This window comes from Tyto alba, unplaced genomic scaffold (assembly GCF_018691265.1).
Source record: "Tyto alba isolate M040663 unplaced genomic scaffold, T.alba_DEE_v4.0 Super-Scaffold_5, whole genome shotgun sequence".
Lineage (NCBI taxonomy): Eukaryota > Metazoa > Chordata > Aves > Strigiformes > Tytonidae > Tyto > Tyto alba.
In genome coordinates this window covers 21,497,711-21,514,607 of record NW_024881326.1, presented here as the reverse complement: position 1 = coordinate 21,514,607, position 16,897 = coordinate 21,497,711, and the positions used below count along the sequence as shown (strand labels likewise).

The following is a 16,897-nucleotide window of genomic DNA, read 5'->3' as shown; positions in this document are numbered from 1 at the left end:
TGTAAAAATATTTATCTGTTTGTACCTCCTGGCATTTCTGCTATGATTGTTAAAATTCAGAAACCTTGATCACAGTTGCACTCGCACACATGCAACTTACGGAGAGGGCCTGGAGAACAGACTGGAGTCTCCAAGTTTGACAGTATTTCTTTACCAGTACGAGCTGCTTTTCAACTATTAATTTGTCTAGTTTTGGTTCACTAAAATGAAATAATTTGATAATGTTATATGAAAATATTTGCAGAAGCTAAGATTTTTGTAAGACAAACCTTTTTCTAAAACCGATACAGAGACTTGCCACTGTCTTATATTCAGATGCTGGGGTTTTTTTTTGGTGACAAAAGGGCTAAGTATATCGCTGAATTAAATGAATTTACATTTCTGAGTCTGTTAATCAAGGTGGGTAATGATACCTTTACAATGTGTATTCACATTGCATACTTTTGTAATGGGGATTTTAAGATTCACCTGTGGTGTTGTAAAACAACAGTATTGTCCAAATGTTTCACAGAAACGGAGTGAAAACTGAAACCAACTCTTTGCCTGTTGTTCAAATGAACAGCACAAAAACTCTGCGGAAAAAGCCTTTGAATACAAAAGCATTGGAAAACATTTTCTTAATTATTATTTTAAACTAAGATTCATGTGGACAATGCTACTTTTGTGTTTTTTGGATTTGGTCCTGGAAGCAAACAAGCATTCACGAGCAGACATAGCGCTAAATATTTTCTCAGTCTCGTTCCACTTATCCAGTTACAGTCAGTAGTAGCTGCTTGGGCCTGTGCGCGCACAGGGGCCCATCCCCGCACAGCCTGCTCAAGTGCTGAGGCCTCAATTTTTTTTCCTCAGAGTAGGACACCTTGATCCCCTTTTTTTTTTTTTTTTTTTCCTGCTTTTCACCTGAGTGGTAGGAAATAACGCAGGGTTTTCTGTATTTTTCAGTGTTGCCACAGGGAATTTGTTGCCATCCCGCCTTCGTCCAGGCGACCTGAGGAAGGTGCGCAACACCCAAACCCAGTCGCCACCTCTGGAAGATGGCCGTTACCTGACTGGAAAACAATTACCCGTGGAGGGCTGAGGATTTATTTAGTGCTTCAGCGAAACCTCTGAGGAGCGGAAGCGGAGCGATGGCGATTTGCACCGCCCGGTTCCCCGGAGCCAGCTTGTGAGGGGTGCCACGGCGAGGGTAGGCCGCAGCAGGCAAGGTGCGAGGGGGGCGGCCGGCGGGCGTGTGTGTGTGTGTATGTTTGGTGTGGGGGGGCGGCTGAGCCGCCGAAACCGGCAGGACGGTTACAGTAATGTGTGTGTGGGGCGGGGGGGGGGGGGGGGACACCGGGAGCGGACAGCAGCGGCCCCGGGAGCCCCCGCGGCGCGGCGGGGCGGGGCGGCCCCTGGGGCGAGGGGCGGGGAACCCCGCGGCGGGGAGGGGGGCGGGGTGACAGGTGCGGCGGCAGCGCCTCCCCCCCCCCCCCCCCCCCCTTTCCTCCCTTCGCCGCCATCAATATGCAAATCTGGGTATAATTGGCAGCCAATGGCGTGCACGCTGGTCACATGGTGCGCGGTGGAGGCTGAGGGAAGAGAAGTTGAGTCTCGGCGAACAGAGGCAGCTCAGTCAGGAACGAGCCGCAGCGGCCGCAGCCGGAGCCGAAGCGCGGCGGGCGGCCGGCCAGGGGGAGCGAGTGAGCCGCTCCCCTCCTCCCCGCGGGGTGCCCGGCGGGCCGGGGCTCTGCCTTGGACCATGCCGATCCTCCTCTTCCTCATAGACACGTCCGCCTCCATGAACCAGCGGGCGTATCTGGGCACCAGCTACCTGGACGTCGCCAAGGGCGCCGTGGAGATCTTCATGAAGGTGAGTGCGGGGGAATGTGTGTGTTGGGGGGGGGGGGGGGCGGCGCCCCCTCTCGCCCCCCTTCGCCCGCTCACGCCGCTTCTCTCTCCGCAGCTGCGGGCCCGGGACCCGGCCAGCCGCGGCGACAGGTACATGTTGGTTACCTTCGACGAGCCGCCTTACTGCATCAAGGTAATAAACCCCTCCCCACAACCCCCCCCGCCGCCGCCGCCGCCGCCGCGGGGGCCGCCCTTCCTGTGGCGGCGGCGCGGCGCAGCCCCGTCCCGGCCCGGCGGCGGCAGCAGCAGCCTGTGAAGATGGCGGACATTTTGCTTTTGTATGGAGGAGAGAGGCTGAGGGCGCTGCTGAGATGGAGGAGGGGGGGGGTGGCGGGGGGGGTGGGAGGAGACGGCCGGGAGCGTGATTCACCGCCCCGGCGTGCCGAGGGAGGCGGGCGGCCCGCCGCGCTCCGCCTCCCCGGCCTTTGCCCGCCCGCCTCCCGTGAGGCGGTGGCTCCGCCGGGGGCCGCGCCTGGCCTCGGCCCTCCGCCGCGGCTCCCGGCCCCTCTCGCCTCCGTTTTAACACACACAAACCCCCCCCGCCCCTCATCCCCAGTCAGCGGGGGTCGTGTCCCGGCCAGGCTGCGGGGTTAAGGCGGGAGGCGGCGCCCTCCCCGCCTCAGCCGCCTCCGGCGTGGCCGTGGGGGAAGCACCCCGGGCTGTTTGCCGCCTCGGTGAGGCAAGAAGAAACGGCGGTGTTGGCGTCTGGCCCCAACCCCCAGCACCCATTCCTCCTCCTGCGCACTGTGACCCGCACCGATTTGGTGTAAGGTGCTCGTAATTGCGCCTCGGGTATCAGGGCGATGTCTCCGTGCAGGCTTGTGGTGAGCTGGATGTGGAGTCTGCCTGCCTGGCTTTGCTTGCCCCTGTTTTCTCATTCCTCAAGACTGAGGCAAGTAGGACCATGCCATTTATCACGTCGACAGTGCCACGAGGTTATGGCAAGAGGAAAAAAAAAAAAAAAAAAAAACCAAAAAAAACGGGACTCTGTGCCTCACACTACAGCCTTCAACTTGCTGATAAAAACATCTAACTTAATTTAAAATATTTAAATAAAGCATGCCACAGGATACATCACTGCTATGGGAGCTTTAGAATCCTCCTGAATAGTCCTGGATTAGGACTGTATTTGCCATGACTAACAGTAGTTGTCGTAACTGTTGGGCATTAGACCCATACTATGAAGGCCAAAGAGGTTCATGTAAAAATTAGTTGGTCGTCCCAGAGGAGAAAAGAACCTTCTCTGGATTCCCTAGCTGAAACTTCTTGGAAGAGAAGTTGTGAAAATAACTGTGGTCGTTGATGCTGTTTATTCACTTTTTTGATAATGAGGAAACATAATTATCAAGAGCTATATATCTTGGCTTCTTTCATCAGCAGTATATTTACACAGCTAAAAAGTATAGCCTGCTTTCTGAAGCGACAAAAGTGATCTAGTGAGTCAGTATTTATTGTTTGTTATTGCACCTTTCGTTTCCTCAGAAGGTGCAGACCTCATCCTGTTTCTGTGAATTGAAACCATCCTTGAGTTACAGAAACCTACTATCTGTCAAAAAACCTAGGACTGCCTAGGAGAGTTATTTTTTTAGACATAATGCACACATCCTTTTCCCCATCAGTGTTTGTGGCTGGGTGCAAACTCCAGATCTTTGTTATGCCAACATTCACTGTAGATTTCTTGTGTTAAGGGTTTTTTCTCTAGTTTTGTGTCAAGTATACCTTTCTTATGTTTGAGAAGGAAACCTTTCCACTGCAGTAATAGCGAACATACTGGTGATTTAATAAAAAAAGATTCTTCTGGATGTCTGTGGTAATGCTACAGGTTATTACCACGTACATACTCAGATTTGCTGAGGAAGATCCTTATGTTTAATGGGCATCTGTGCACATTCTCGTGTACTAATGAACATCTGACTGTGTTCCCAGTTCTAGTAAATAGTAATTGAAATAAATGGGACTATGTGATACCCATCGTAGTAGTCAGTCATATTTGACATACAGTAAATAGCCAAAGGAAAACAAAAGCATTGTGATTCTTGTAACTTGCTAATGTCTCATAGAAATGTACTTTTCTACCTTTAAAGTGCTGTTTTTTAAGTTGGACCTTAATCTTAAAACATTTTTTTCAAAACTTAGTAACTTATGTAGGAACAGGCTACAGATCCAGTAAATACATGTTTATAATAATTACGGTCACAACTCCAGTTCAACTACTATCTAAAGACTTCATGGCATAAATTAATGCAGTTAGGCTATCATCCTGTCTCTTATTCAAGCAGAGAAAGCCTTACAGCAACAACATGATTCTTTCCCTGTGTGAAGATGTGTTCTCAAGACTTCTTACTGGTATTTATGATGCCCTTCTGTTGTGTTTTCTAACAACCATCGTTATGCCAGGAAAACTTCCGGGTCTGGGCCAGATTCTCTATGTCTTACAAAACATGCTTGTAAAAGAAATAAAATTTAGTTTCTTTGCTAATGCTGCTGTAGATACATAATTTATCTCTCGATTTAGAGAAGGAGAAAACAAACTTGTCAAGTAAAGGTATTTTGCAAGTCTGCTTTCCAAGTATGTGCAGTAGCGGCTGGTTTTGGTTAGTGCTTTATCCTCTTGTTTTCTTTGATTTACACAAGTTACATAATCTCACAGATAGGTCTTAAGGTTACCAATGAAGCAATCGAAGGAAATAATCTTCTGGAGTTGAGACTACCCAGGAGGTAGAAGAGCTTCAACTTGGAGCAGGGGTCACTGTGAAACGAGTGCATGGTTTTTGTTTTTGCTTACCTGTAGCCTTAAAGTATTCTAAATCAATGGTGTTGGTTCACTTTTGACGGACAAGAATATCTCAAGAAAATATGCATATGGTGGTATTGTGCTAAGTGAAAGCATCCTGCTGTTACACAAATGATTTGCTAAACTCTGTGCAAGTAAGATGATGGTTTGGGAGCTGTCTTTAGTATTGAGGATTTGAAATTATTTATGCGACCTCTTTCTCCTGTTTTTAATTGACTGCTCATAACTTGCTGTGCCACTTGTTAAAAATGGGATTATTTAGTCTCTGAGTTTGCAGTTTGGCTCTGCAAAGAAATGTGGTGGTGTGTGCCTAAAGAGGAGGCAGGATGCTGTCCTGGGAAGGCAGGGACAGTGAGATGGGAATGGTGGGAATATCAGTTACACTCCCACAGCAAATGCCTCTGGAACCTCATCAGTTGTTTTGCTTCTGTTCATTACGTACTGTATAGATGGTGATTTGTGACAGTAATTATGATGCAGCCATTTACAACTCTTACTTGGCTTCCGAAATACTTTCCAGTAAGACAAAATTTTTTTAGTATTTTAAAAGCATGTTATGAAATGTATAAACCTGTAGTTGTCAAATGATGTGATTGCATATAGGTCAATGGAAAGGCCTATACAGTCTTTCTGTTGTAAGTTGTTGTAAGTTCTGTTTAATGTCGGGACAGACTCATTTTATTGGACTAGGTGGAAAAAAAAAATAGTATTTTTTTTCATTAAGTAAGAATGTTCAACCTAATGTTTATAGTGTGTTTTTCCTCCGCTGTTTTTAGATTAAAATTGTAATATGATGTTTTCAAGTGAGTCTATCGCAGGTTAGTGGTGTGTTAGCAAAACTGAAGTGAGCCAGTCCGTTCTGATTTGGGGTATTTGGCATGCTTGGGAAGCTAATGATACGTACAGTAAAACACCTTTGTAATCAGTAGCATGTGGCAGGTGTCTGTTACAATTAAAACACTGGTGCTTAAATTTAGGTATTGAAGAAATTTACTCTCCCCTGTGTATCCAGTTCTCTTGGGTGAGAAAAACGTCTTTAAGAACAGCCTTGCTGTCTGGTACAGTATTTGACATTCTTGGCCTTCTAGCTGAGATAAATGCATTATCTGATTCAATGAATATGGTACCTGGTAGGTCCTTGTTTTGAAGACTTTATATTCACGGATTGATAGAACTTGGAGCCTGCTCTGTCCCATCGGTGCTTTGACCTGGTATGGCAGTCCCTCCGAGCCTTGTGTGCCAGCCCTGCTATTCTCATAAATTCTCACCTTTCTGCAAAACGTGGCTGGTACCAAATGTCTGGGGAGGAGGAGGGTGCAAACAGGCCAAGCGCATTATTGACAGTTCCTCACAGCACTTTTCCCAAGCTCCCACAGTTTGTGGCTCAGAGACGCATGTTGAGGGTTGGTATGGCAGTAATGGTTTTCTGTGGCTTTTTCTATGTCTTTTCCCAGTTGCTTTTCTTGAAATTGTATAAACTTTTAGCATCCTCAGCTGCTTTTTTTTCTTTTTGATCTCTATAAAATATATGTGTTTCTTTACACATAAGCGTGTGCCATAAAGCTACAGGTTCTTAAGCAGTTTTGTTTATTCCTGAGGTAATGGTGCTAGAGTAGTATTACAGGGAGAAGGGAAGAGTCTTCTCACTTGCCCTTTTCCCCCAAGTTTTTCCTGTTTTTCAGTGATACAGAAAAGAGGGAGATTTCAGCAAGATCTACCTAAATTTCTCTGTAAATGGAGCTCATACCAAAATCTCTGCCTCAAAAGAGTTTTTGGAAAGGAAAGCAAGGTTTAGCTCTTTGATTTTTCCATTCTTGATTTTTGTTAAACCTTACATCCTGCAGTTTGTGGTCTGCTTGTGGATTTGTGCTGCAAATGGCTAGTTCAGGCGCAGAAAAAAAACCCCAAACAATGGTGGTCTTATGTCAAGTTATTGATTAACTGAACTGCCCTGTTCCCATGTGACTGATAGCTGGCTGCTGGCAGTGATACGGCCTTTCCTCACTGTTTGAGGAGTATTATTTATGACAGGGCCACAGAAATATGGCTTTTGTTTTATGTTCTTGTAAGACTCTATAGTATGACCTTCATAAATGATCTGGTCACAAGTTAGAGGACTGAGAGAACTTCAGTTTTGTTTACTCTGCTGAATTTGAAATTATATGCCTTTTCCTCTTTCTATTGTGCATTATACTGAATTTAAGAGTCAGTTGTGACTGCACTATAAATAGGCTTCCTGAATCTGGGTGCAGAAATAAGTATGTAGCTGTCTGAGAAGTAGCTCAAAATCTTTAATACTATGTACGTGAAACACTTCACTGTTTGAGAAATGCAAACTGGAACCAATAGATAGCATGCCTTCCAGTTGTTACTGATTGCTGCTAGTCTGAACATATGTTTCAGTGCTAAAGAGCTCTCCTGTGGAAGCAGCCCTTCATGATGGACTAGGAGCAACCTCTTCTGTTTCCCTGAAATTCTCATCGGGGTTGAGCTTTATGACCTTTGATTTTGGTCTTGGATTGCGTTATCTTAGAGGCTGGAATAGGAACTTGTAGAATGGTCTTTGAAGCATCTGTCAAAGAGACAATTTACATATTTATGGTACTAAAATAGTGTTTCAAAACTGAGAGTTCATAAGGTCAGACTCAGGGAGACTAATTTTGCTGTCTCATTTTTTTAGTGACATGAAAGCTTTTGCCTGCATTTTAAAATTCTGCTTTCACATGGAAGCTGTTCTGCTGTAGAACGTAACCAGTTACCACTGACTCTGCAAAGAGAGGTGGCAAATGAATAGGATGTGTGGCAAAACAGAGATGTCAGATCTATTTATCTGTTTCTGGAAGAAAGGAAATCAGGACTCCTGACCCGGAGCTGCAGGGAGAAGGAGAAACCCAGCTGTGAAACCTGTTGGGTTTGAGGCAGAGATGATAGGAAGTGCATTTGTTTGTGCTTTAACTTTTGTCAAGGAAGAAAACCAGAGGAATACCTAGTAAGTTAATCTCTAGCAAACCCACAGAATAATCTTAAATTTTTATTAGACTTTTACAGGAACCTTGAGACACCAAAACCCCTCAGTTTTACATGTAAAAGGTCTGGCTTCTGGCAAATGCAAGTACTTGGTGGTCTGACCTGTGCTGTGGAAAAGGATGTATGAACAGCTGGAAACGTGGTTGGAGGTTTGCGAGTTGGTGGTGAGGTATGCAGCCAGAATTGTTTGGTGTAAGGCAGATAGCAGCTGCAGGGCAGGAGGGGAGCTGATACTGGAGGGATGCAAAAGGAAAAGAAAACAGAGGTAAATGGGAGAGGCCTATCTTTCTGTCCAGATATGCTGTAAGTAATGCATGAATTTAGCGAACCTACTAGCCAAGCATTAGTGGAAGGATAAAAAACCCCGTGCAGAATGCAGTCCTGAAGAAGTGGATGAAATGTATGTAGAGGATATGCAGTGTCTGTTCTTGATAACTAATTCAGGAGGGTTTTCTGTATTTGTTTAGTGGAGAGAGGTAGTCATCCTGTTTTACCACCATACACGTTTTGAGTCAGTCATAGCAATATTTTTATTTCTGAACACTAAAATGTTCTGTTGCCTGCTAAGTACTAAGAACACCTCTCCTCCAGTCTTGCAGTGCATCTTCCACTGTGCTTGGTTTGGGTTTTGTCATGGAACTTGCGTGTTTTCAGAAGACTGACTTTCAGCATAAATGACTGGCAGGTTAAAGCAAACAATTGTTCTTTCTTCCTTAAACACAGTGAATTTAAGAAAAGAAATGGAGGTCGCTTAATTGTTTAAGGTGCGCTCATGCAAATCCTGATTATCTAGTTCTTTTTGAGGACAAACCAAAATCCGCTCAGTACTGTTTGAGAATCTCCCATCAAACAGTTTTCACTTGCTCCTTTCTATTTAACTGCCTCCTCACTTAAGTCTTTGAATGATGTGTGCCCTGCGTGTATGCATGCACGAAGGTCCATTTTTTTTCTTTTTAATCATCTATTTTGGATTTGGACAAGTAAGGCCGAAGACAGTTAAAAGGTTCTTGTTGGTGCAAGTGGTAGGTTTGTATTTTACATACTGCAGTGCACATCTCTCAAAATGTAAAAAAAAAAAATAAAAAAATCTAAATATCTATTTTACTAAATACTTAGGAATCAGTTGGCATCCCTGTAGCAAGCATGCAGCAAAGTATTGTAGCTCCTTTTAGCTTATCGAGGGACTAAATGTGTTCCAGTAGAGAGCATCCTTCGAAAAGCACATTCCTTTTCTTGAGACACAACATCCTGGGTAGTGTAAAACATGTTAAAATCTTTTTAAACATGCATAGGCATGCTACTTTTACTTCTTTCTCCCTGTCCTGAGTGACTGCTTCTTGTTGGCTGCCTTTTGTTTGTGAGTTGTAGTGAACATCCTTTTGCAGGAACTGGTGTGACAAGGGGAAAGCACTATACTAAGGAATTTTGTGCATAGTAATGCACCTTTCCCTTTTAAAAAACCAAACTGACCGGTAGTAATCAGAATGATTCATTCTTGTAAAAGAGATAGTTTGGTGCCTTCTGAAGTTGAAGGTCTCTTGTAAAAATTCAAGTTCATGAAAGAAGGTGGTGATTAAGTTTCTGAAAGGAATTGAAGCGTGGTTCAGAAGTTTTCTTGATTGATATGATGGACTGAACTCTGCTTGGCTGTCATTTTTAGCCTTAGTTTTTGAAGTTAGTTAAATACTTGAACTTGTGCTTTCACCTGCTACCTGTCTTCATGGGAAGGGAGAGTCTGTGTTGCTAGGTTGATTCTTAATGAAAATATTTTAACCGGTTCTGTTTCTACAGGAGTCTGAAAACTAAAAGCTTGCTTTTTCATCTGAAGTGTGTTGCTGCTTCATACTATTGATGAGACGCCAGAGGCCTTGAATAAAAACCAACATCTGTTGTTCGTAGCCACTGTAGCAATTTATTTTTTCATCTTTTTATTTGGTTCTTTATTTGATCTTGGACACATTCAAAGATGTAAGCCCTTAAGACTACAGGATAAACTAGACAAAAGTAGATGTGTTTGCACTAAGAGGCTTAACTCATTCTCAGTGCAAAGGTTGCTTTTATTTTAAAAATAGAAGCCTAAAACGTGGAATCAAACAGTTGAGTTGGAACCTTCCTAGATGTATTTTTGTTGTGAGATCTTCTGTAAGAAGGAAGGTGCTTTGTGAAGTTGGTGGTTTCTGCCACATGTAATCTTTATTGGCTGCCTCCTCCCCTTTTGTGCTGTTATTATTTGAGTTTCACACATGGAGTTCTCTTTTTGGTTGGTATTTATGGAAGAAGGCCTAGGCCTTGTAACCTGGCTTTGTGGTGTAGCTAAAAATATTGCACAAAATACTTTTTTCATATCTTGAAAATGGGCATATATTCTTTCTCAGCTTTGTGGAAAAACTAATATGGTGTTAAATGCTGATTGTCTCACACTGTAACACGTAAGGAAACCTGTAAGGAAAAAGGTAATTAAAGTTGCAGACACTTCTATAATGTTCACCCTTGCACATTTTTCAAAACAGTTTGCCAGAAAGATCTGTGATTTTCAGCAGTGGTGCAAGAATGATGTCCTGAGCTTATTGTGAACAGGAAAAGATAGCATTAAGTTTTGTCTCCTACAGTGTTTTCATACTTCAGACAGTTGGAATCAAATGGAAAAAAGTAATTTCTGTACCATGTGACTTGTCTTCTGAAGATCAGAGCTTTTAGAGGGGACAGCAGTGTGAGTCAGAGGGCCCTGGGAGAAGATTCTGGATGTCTCCGGTCTTTAGTGATTCTCCTCTTCACTTTCTATATTTTGAATCCCTGTATCCCTGATTTTATTTAATAAAGTAGGCTGAAAAAAAATCGATGGAAAGAGCAGTTGCTGCTGTTCTGATTTTTAAATGCAGATTGTTATTTAAGTAATTCAGTCTTGTAGATTTATAGTCTTGGATATTTTTCTTCCTTCTTAAACTTTGTTCACACAGTGTACAAACAACTCTACACCCACCCAACCCCTCCAAAAATCAAGTGTAGCAGGTAGTAATTTAAAGGAAACTTTTTGCCTTGTGTTTTTCTGGCTAGTTTTTTAATAGTCAGAAAATAGGTGTGTAGTCATCAATTTCAGCTGTAAGCAGCATGTTCTAGGGTTAAGGTTTTTAGTAAGGTGTCAAGGAAAAAGTACATTCTTGCAATGAGACTTGATTATTGTGCAGATCATAATCTGTGGTTGCCCATAAACTTGTATTGATCTGTATATTCATTCTGCAGAGTATTTGAAAGGCAAAGTTTATTTTCATGTAAGATCTGGCATTTACAAGTAGATCTAAAACTTCAACTACTTATTACCAGGTAAGTAAACCAGAGCCTTGTTTTTTTTTAATTAGTATTTTTTTCCTTATTTTTTGACTAAAGCGCCAATCTCATATTTTACAAGGTTACTGTGACTCTTTGCTTGGGCTCCTATGCAGTCTTCAGGAAAAGCAGCACTAGCTGTGTTAAATGTTGTTCTAGGCTACAAAATCAGTGCTTCAGAACTCCTTAATTTTGCTTTTTAAAGATGAAGATGATTGTTGATTTGGCTGTGTTTTCAGAGATGCTTTTAAACTGTTGAAAGTGTTTAAAACTGTTACAAAATCTCTATTTTTTTAAAAATACTGTTTAAGATGGATGCTGTTGAACAACTAATTTGACTGAAAACAAAGATCTACAGTGTGGTTAAGCTGGTGTTGCTATGCTCTGCTTGTAAGTGGGAATAATGCATTAGTATTGGTCTTCATAGCATGTTAGCAGTAGAGTGAATAAGTTTAAATAAAAACTCTGCTTTGTGGGAAAATCTGCATCTGTTGAGCCTGACCAGTTGGTGCCCTTTGCTGCCGGGTGTCCGATGGTGTGTGGGGCTGCTGCTGTGGGGCAGGCAGCCTGTGCGCCCCGGGGCGCTGCAAGGTAGGGTGAGGCAGTGAGTGCCTCCATTGTATCAAAAGAGCTGGAGCTCAGATAGTTACTTTTGAACCCCATGACTCTAGAGAAAAGGGGTGACTTAGCCTCTGAAATAAAAAACTGACCAAAGCAGTGCTACCAACTCCACCAATGTATATTTTGCTCTATCAGACTTCAAGGTGAAGTTGACATTTGATAACTTGTAAGTTGAGGTTTCTCGATTTGTGTTCTTTCAGCGAGTATAATTGTGATCTAAAGTCCACCTTCCCCCCCCCAGCAGTGCCTTGGATAGCATTTCAGACATGAATTAAGGAAATTCATTGATTAGATGACCCCCCTCTAGATTTGCTACCTTCTTGAGATTCAAAGTAAACTTGCAATGCATGTAGCAGTTTGATGTGCTGCACTAGGTCTGTGATGTGCTTTTGGAAGGAGGGGGGAGGAATGTGACAGTTTTGAAAATGAATGTGGATCATGCTGTGTTGTCTCAGCTCTGGGCTGCAAAGCTAGAGGATCATCTATAATTCTCTTCCACTTGCTTCCCAAAAGTGTGCCATGAAGAATCCCTTGGGCTAATAGCACACACTCTGTAACTGCCTAGCTATCACCTTTATTCTTTGTGACTTTTCTAACCATGCTGGGAGTAGGAAGGGGCCAGGAGGACAGCTGGGAGGGGGCTGGCTGCCATTGAAAGCGTGCTTGATAGTCTGGAAGAGCAACGGGTGCTATGAGCAAATGCAAATTTTTTGATTGAAACCTCCATGTTTCAACTATTGCCCCTTCTACAGTGTTTTAGATGCACCTAGAATGATATTTCTAAAATGACTGCTATGCTGCTGAACAGAAGCACGTAGCCTCTAATTTTGCTTACTGTGCTAGGGCTGCACATTGTATGGTTACATCTGTGTTCCCTCTTCATGAAGCTATTGTGTGAAACGTAGCTTGTTCTGGTTCAACTCTGTACTGAAATACCTTGACTTACTGAATGTTTCTCAGAAATACTGCTTTTTTAACTGGATAATGTTCTTTTATTTAAATAATGCTTTTTGAAACAGGGTGGTACTATGATCTCTGGTATTTATACTTCCCTTTCTTCATGTGTAGTCCTTTCATCCTTGTGCAGCAGAAAGTGTGGTGAGTGTAGCTGTCAAAACATGAAATACTGTTGACCAGAAAGCTAAATCCAGAGATGAATTAAAGCAGGAGCAGCAGGTAATAAATAAAAAGATAGCATGGACTTTTTTTCTAGCTTGGCATTGATTATTATTATCACTTGATTCCAACCAAGCATAGTTTCAGCTTTGAGCATCTCTGTTTGACATTTCTAACAGGTGGAGGTACTGCTTCTCTAAAAACTGACATTAACAGAAGGCCCCAGTACTTGTTTTGTAACTGGAATTTAAGAGCCTCTCTACTAGTGTGTTCCATGGATACTATGCTTAAAGATTGATATGAGTTGTTCTTGCATAAATATCTTGAATTCTTGATGGAAAAGCGCTTCTATATCTTGTTAAAGTTATCTTAAAGGGACAGTGAACCACATAGTTTGACTGAGCTTGTTTCCTAAGGTGTGATTTTTTTTTTCATTTATTTTTTTTGAGATATCACAGAGAAATACTTTTTTTCTATGTAATAGAATAACAATTCTGTTATTTTATGTAATATTGTTATGTTATTCTTTGTAATAGCATAACAGTTAGAACTGCATTCTAGTGCAATAATATCTGTTCTTGTTCACATTCTCTATCGCATGCTTTAGAAAACAAGCTGGTCCAGTCTGTTTTATAAATTAGCCTTTGATTGGTGCACCTACAGGAAAATTCCTCTTGGAAATGTGTAATTTAAGGGGACCACCTGTGCACCTCAGGTCATACTGCAGACCTGCCTTGAGGTGCTTTCAGATGAAGTAGAACTGGAAGATACACCCCAGCCCAGGAGTGACGAGTCCACAGTACACAGCTATTCTGAAGTAAAACCCCTGAAATGCAGTTGTGTGACTGTCATCTCCTTAGAAACAACTGTGTTGTTTGCGCTGCACTGCTTGCTGACCTAAAGGCAGCCAGTGCGTGACACGTTCTTCCGTGTGCTAAGGCTGTTTCCAGTTGTGTGGGGAAAAATAACTTGGGGATGGGAGGAGAGACTCTGTGTTATCAAAGTACATAGTCTGTCCCGGAGCTCAAGAAAAGGGAAGAGTTGTCCCTGGAAATGGATGGAGGAAGACAGCAAGCAGAATAACAGCCTTGTGGTAAAAGTCTGGTGTCAACATCTCAGCTGTGTGGGATTAAAGGAATCATCTACTCCAGTGTATTTTTTTCTAAAGATGATGTATTAAGAGTGCTTTTGTCAAGAAAGGTTCTACCAGATGATCATTGAGGTCCCTTCCAACCTGGTATTCTACGATTCAGTTTATGCTTCTCTGTTCTCTTGGAGACATTTTACCTATATTATACTTCTGTGATTATTTTTATCAAACTGGGACTCAAGCAAGTGTTTCTTAAAAAAAAAAAATTTTTTTTTAAAAGTCCACTCTGGATTTAAAGAAGCACTTGACCACTAGGTATCAGTTTGAGTGTCCTAAAAAAAAAGCAGAAATAACTTGACAGAAAGAAAATTTTCTTATTATTCACAATGCTTTAGCCTTAAAACATGAACCTGTTGCTCACTAGCTCTGAGGTCAGGAGAACTGAGTGATGAATGCTCTTGTAGACTCTTCACTGTACTTGAATGTTCTGTGTGCTTATTGAGAAAGTAGTTTAAACCTGTCAATTTACTATTCATTTAAATGCTCTTCAAATGAGAACTGAAAAGGAGACTTTTTTTTTTTTGTTAGACTGGTCTTACAGTAAACAACAGCGTATACCTGCTTGAGCAACCAGGGCTTGTTTCTCTTGTGCCTGCAGTAGGGTCATACCTAAGTTTTACCCTGGAACTCTGGTCCCTGTGCTGCTTTGAAAAACCAGATGTCCATGTGAAAAGCTAAAGATACACTTCCCTGGCTTGCTAACCAAGACATATTTGTCTTTTCATCCATCCTTGCCCTAGAATCTTACCTTCTTGCTGCAAAGGCTAGAGGTGTAGCAGCAGTCTGTTTCAAACCCCTGTCTAAGGCAAGAGACGACTGGAAGAGTGGGGAATAAAAATAGTAATATAAATGATTTACTGTGTGCTGGAGAGCCTAACACAGTGATAGCAATTGCACACAGCTGGCTTGGTCCCATCAAACCTTCCTCCTGTTTCCACAAGCTTTGCATCAGATCAGTAAGGTCTGCTGATGTGCCTCCACCAGCACTCTTCAGTCCTCCAAAGCCGGGCCAGTACAGTATGGATCCTGGCTGGCTCATTGTGTTCAGCACTGCCCTGATGATAAGCTGGTTTCAGGCCTGTGTGCTAGTATCATTCTGTGCTGGAGGTATGCTGATCTCATATCTGAGAGGTGGGTGTTGTGATGCTGTCCTGTGCCAAGAACAAAAAAGAATTGAGCTTGTGAGTTTCTTTACTAAGGGCCGTTTGATACTGTGCAGTGGCGGGACTGGCATGGTGCATAGAAGTAACCAGAGAGCACAGGTACTGAAATGAGAGAAGAGTTATTCTGCAGCCAAGGTATGGATAGAACCTGAGAGCTCTGTTGTCTCAAAAATGGCATTCATAAGTATTTGGAGGGGAGTCAATGTCTGTGTGTTAGAGCTGTTCCTTCTGCCCTCTTTGCATAGTGCTGACAAACATTTGTGAGGATGAAATTAGTAGGTGATGTAGGTTGCGTGATGTTGACTTATATTAGGCCTTTGAAATGTTAAATAAAACTGTACACAGTGTTTATAGCATAGTCAGTATCTTTTGTCTCCTGTGTGCTATTTCTAAATAGTAAATCTCTGAAAATCTAATAAAAAACATGAGGGTAGTGTGGGCATTGACTGTTTTGTACCAACAAGTGGTATAATCCTGTCCTTTGTGGGGGAAGGAAGACACATGATACCGGGACCTCTTGACCGCTCCTTCTCTCCCCTTTTGCTAAATTTTGTTGTACCAAAACTGGGGTGACCAAGGCAGTCTTTGTGTTTGCTAGAATTCCTATTCCAAAGTTGCTGAAGCTGGGACAGGGAAGTTGTAGGATGCATAGGAAGGTGTTCCCTGCTGCAGAGTCCACTGAGCAATGCTGGGGCTGTGTTCAGGAGATCGCAAAGAGGTGAAGGTATTTTGGCATTTGAGAGGCAGCATCTGGCACTATGTAGGGTCTAAAAGAATACTTCTGTTCCGTAGAAAAATAATCTGCTCAGTTCTTACAGACGTTATCAGCTTTGACCAGTGATAATGTGTACAGTTAGTTGTCGTGGTTTGGGCCCGGTTGACAGCCAACCACAATGCAACAGCTCCCTCTCCCATCCCCTCCGGCAATAAGAAGGGACAGAGAGCCAGGCTTGGGGTCCGAGATAGGACTGGGATGGGGAGAAAATTCCCCTTTATGGTCACGAGCAAAAGGCAGACTCGTTAGGGGAAGGAAAAAAAAGAACATACATTTATTACAGACACTAACAACACATAACAGAGTAGGACAGTGAGAAGCATTGCCACATCTTGAGAACACCTTCCCCCCACCCCTCCCTTCTTCCCGGGCTCGGTTCTGCTCCCCATATCTCTACCTCCTCCCCCAGTGGCGCAGGGGCAGGGAATGGGGGGTGCAGTCAGCTCTGCCACTTCCTTCATGTTCGATGAAGGGAGTGTCCGAAACTTGTTCCTCCTGCTCCATCGTGGTACCCCTCTCACAGGAGACAGTCCTCCATAAATTTTCTCCGACATGAATTCCTCCCACGGGCAGCAGCGTTCCCCACTCTGCTCCGTCGTGGGTTTCTAACTTCCTCTGACTGGATTCCCTCCCACCGCTGCAGCCCTTCCCGAGCTGCTCCGGCGTGGGACTCCCCCGCATGCTGCAATCTTCCCAGCGCTGAATTACATCAGTGGGGCTGCCTTTTCCCATGAGACCCCGGCCTTCTTCGGGCACAGAACCTTGATCATGCAGGCAGGAGCCACAGGCCATAAATCAGTGTCTGCTCCACCGTAGATCTTCATGGGTGGCAGGGGGGGCTGCCCTGCCGTCTCACCACAGGATACAGGAGGGTCTCTGCTCCGGCACACCTCCCCCCTCCTTTCTTCCTCCGTTCCTCCACTGACCTTGGTGTTCAAGCAGCTTTAGCAACTCCTCCTCACCAGTCCGACTGCCCGTCACCACGTCCCTTCTTAAATACGTTACCGCAGAGGCGCAGTTGATGGGTTCAATTTCCCAAA

General features: G+C 43.5%; 1 protein-coding gene across 6 annotated transcripts in view; it reads left to right on the top strand.

The window, feature by feature from the left end:
* Positions 1 to 1,547: 1,547 nt before the first annotated feature.
* Positions 1,548 to 16,897, top strand: part of INTS6L (integrator complex subunit 6 like) — a 43,371-nt gene continuing 28,021 nt past the window's right edge. For all 6 annotated transcript variants that reach the window (XR_006166935.1, XR_006166934.1, XM_042807180.1 and 3 more), the window contains exons 1-2: positions 1,548 to 1,849; positions 1,943 to 2,020. Coding sequence is in view for 4 of the 6 variants with exons in the window: in XM_042807180.1 (XP_042663114.1) it covers positions 1,739 to 1,849; positions 1,943 to 2,020 (189 nt within the window). In the remaining 2 variants the exon portion in view is untranslated. The remainder of the gene's footprint in view (positions 1,850 to 1,942; positions 2,021 to 16,897) is intronic.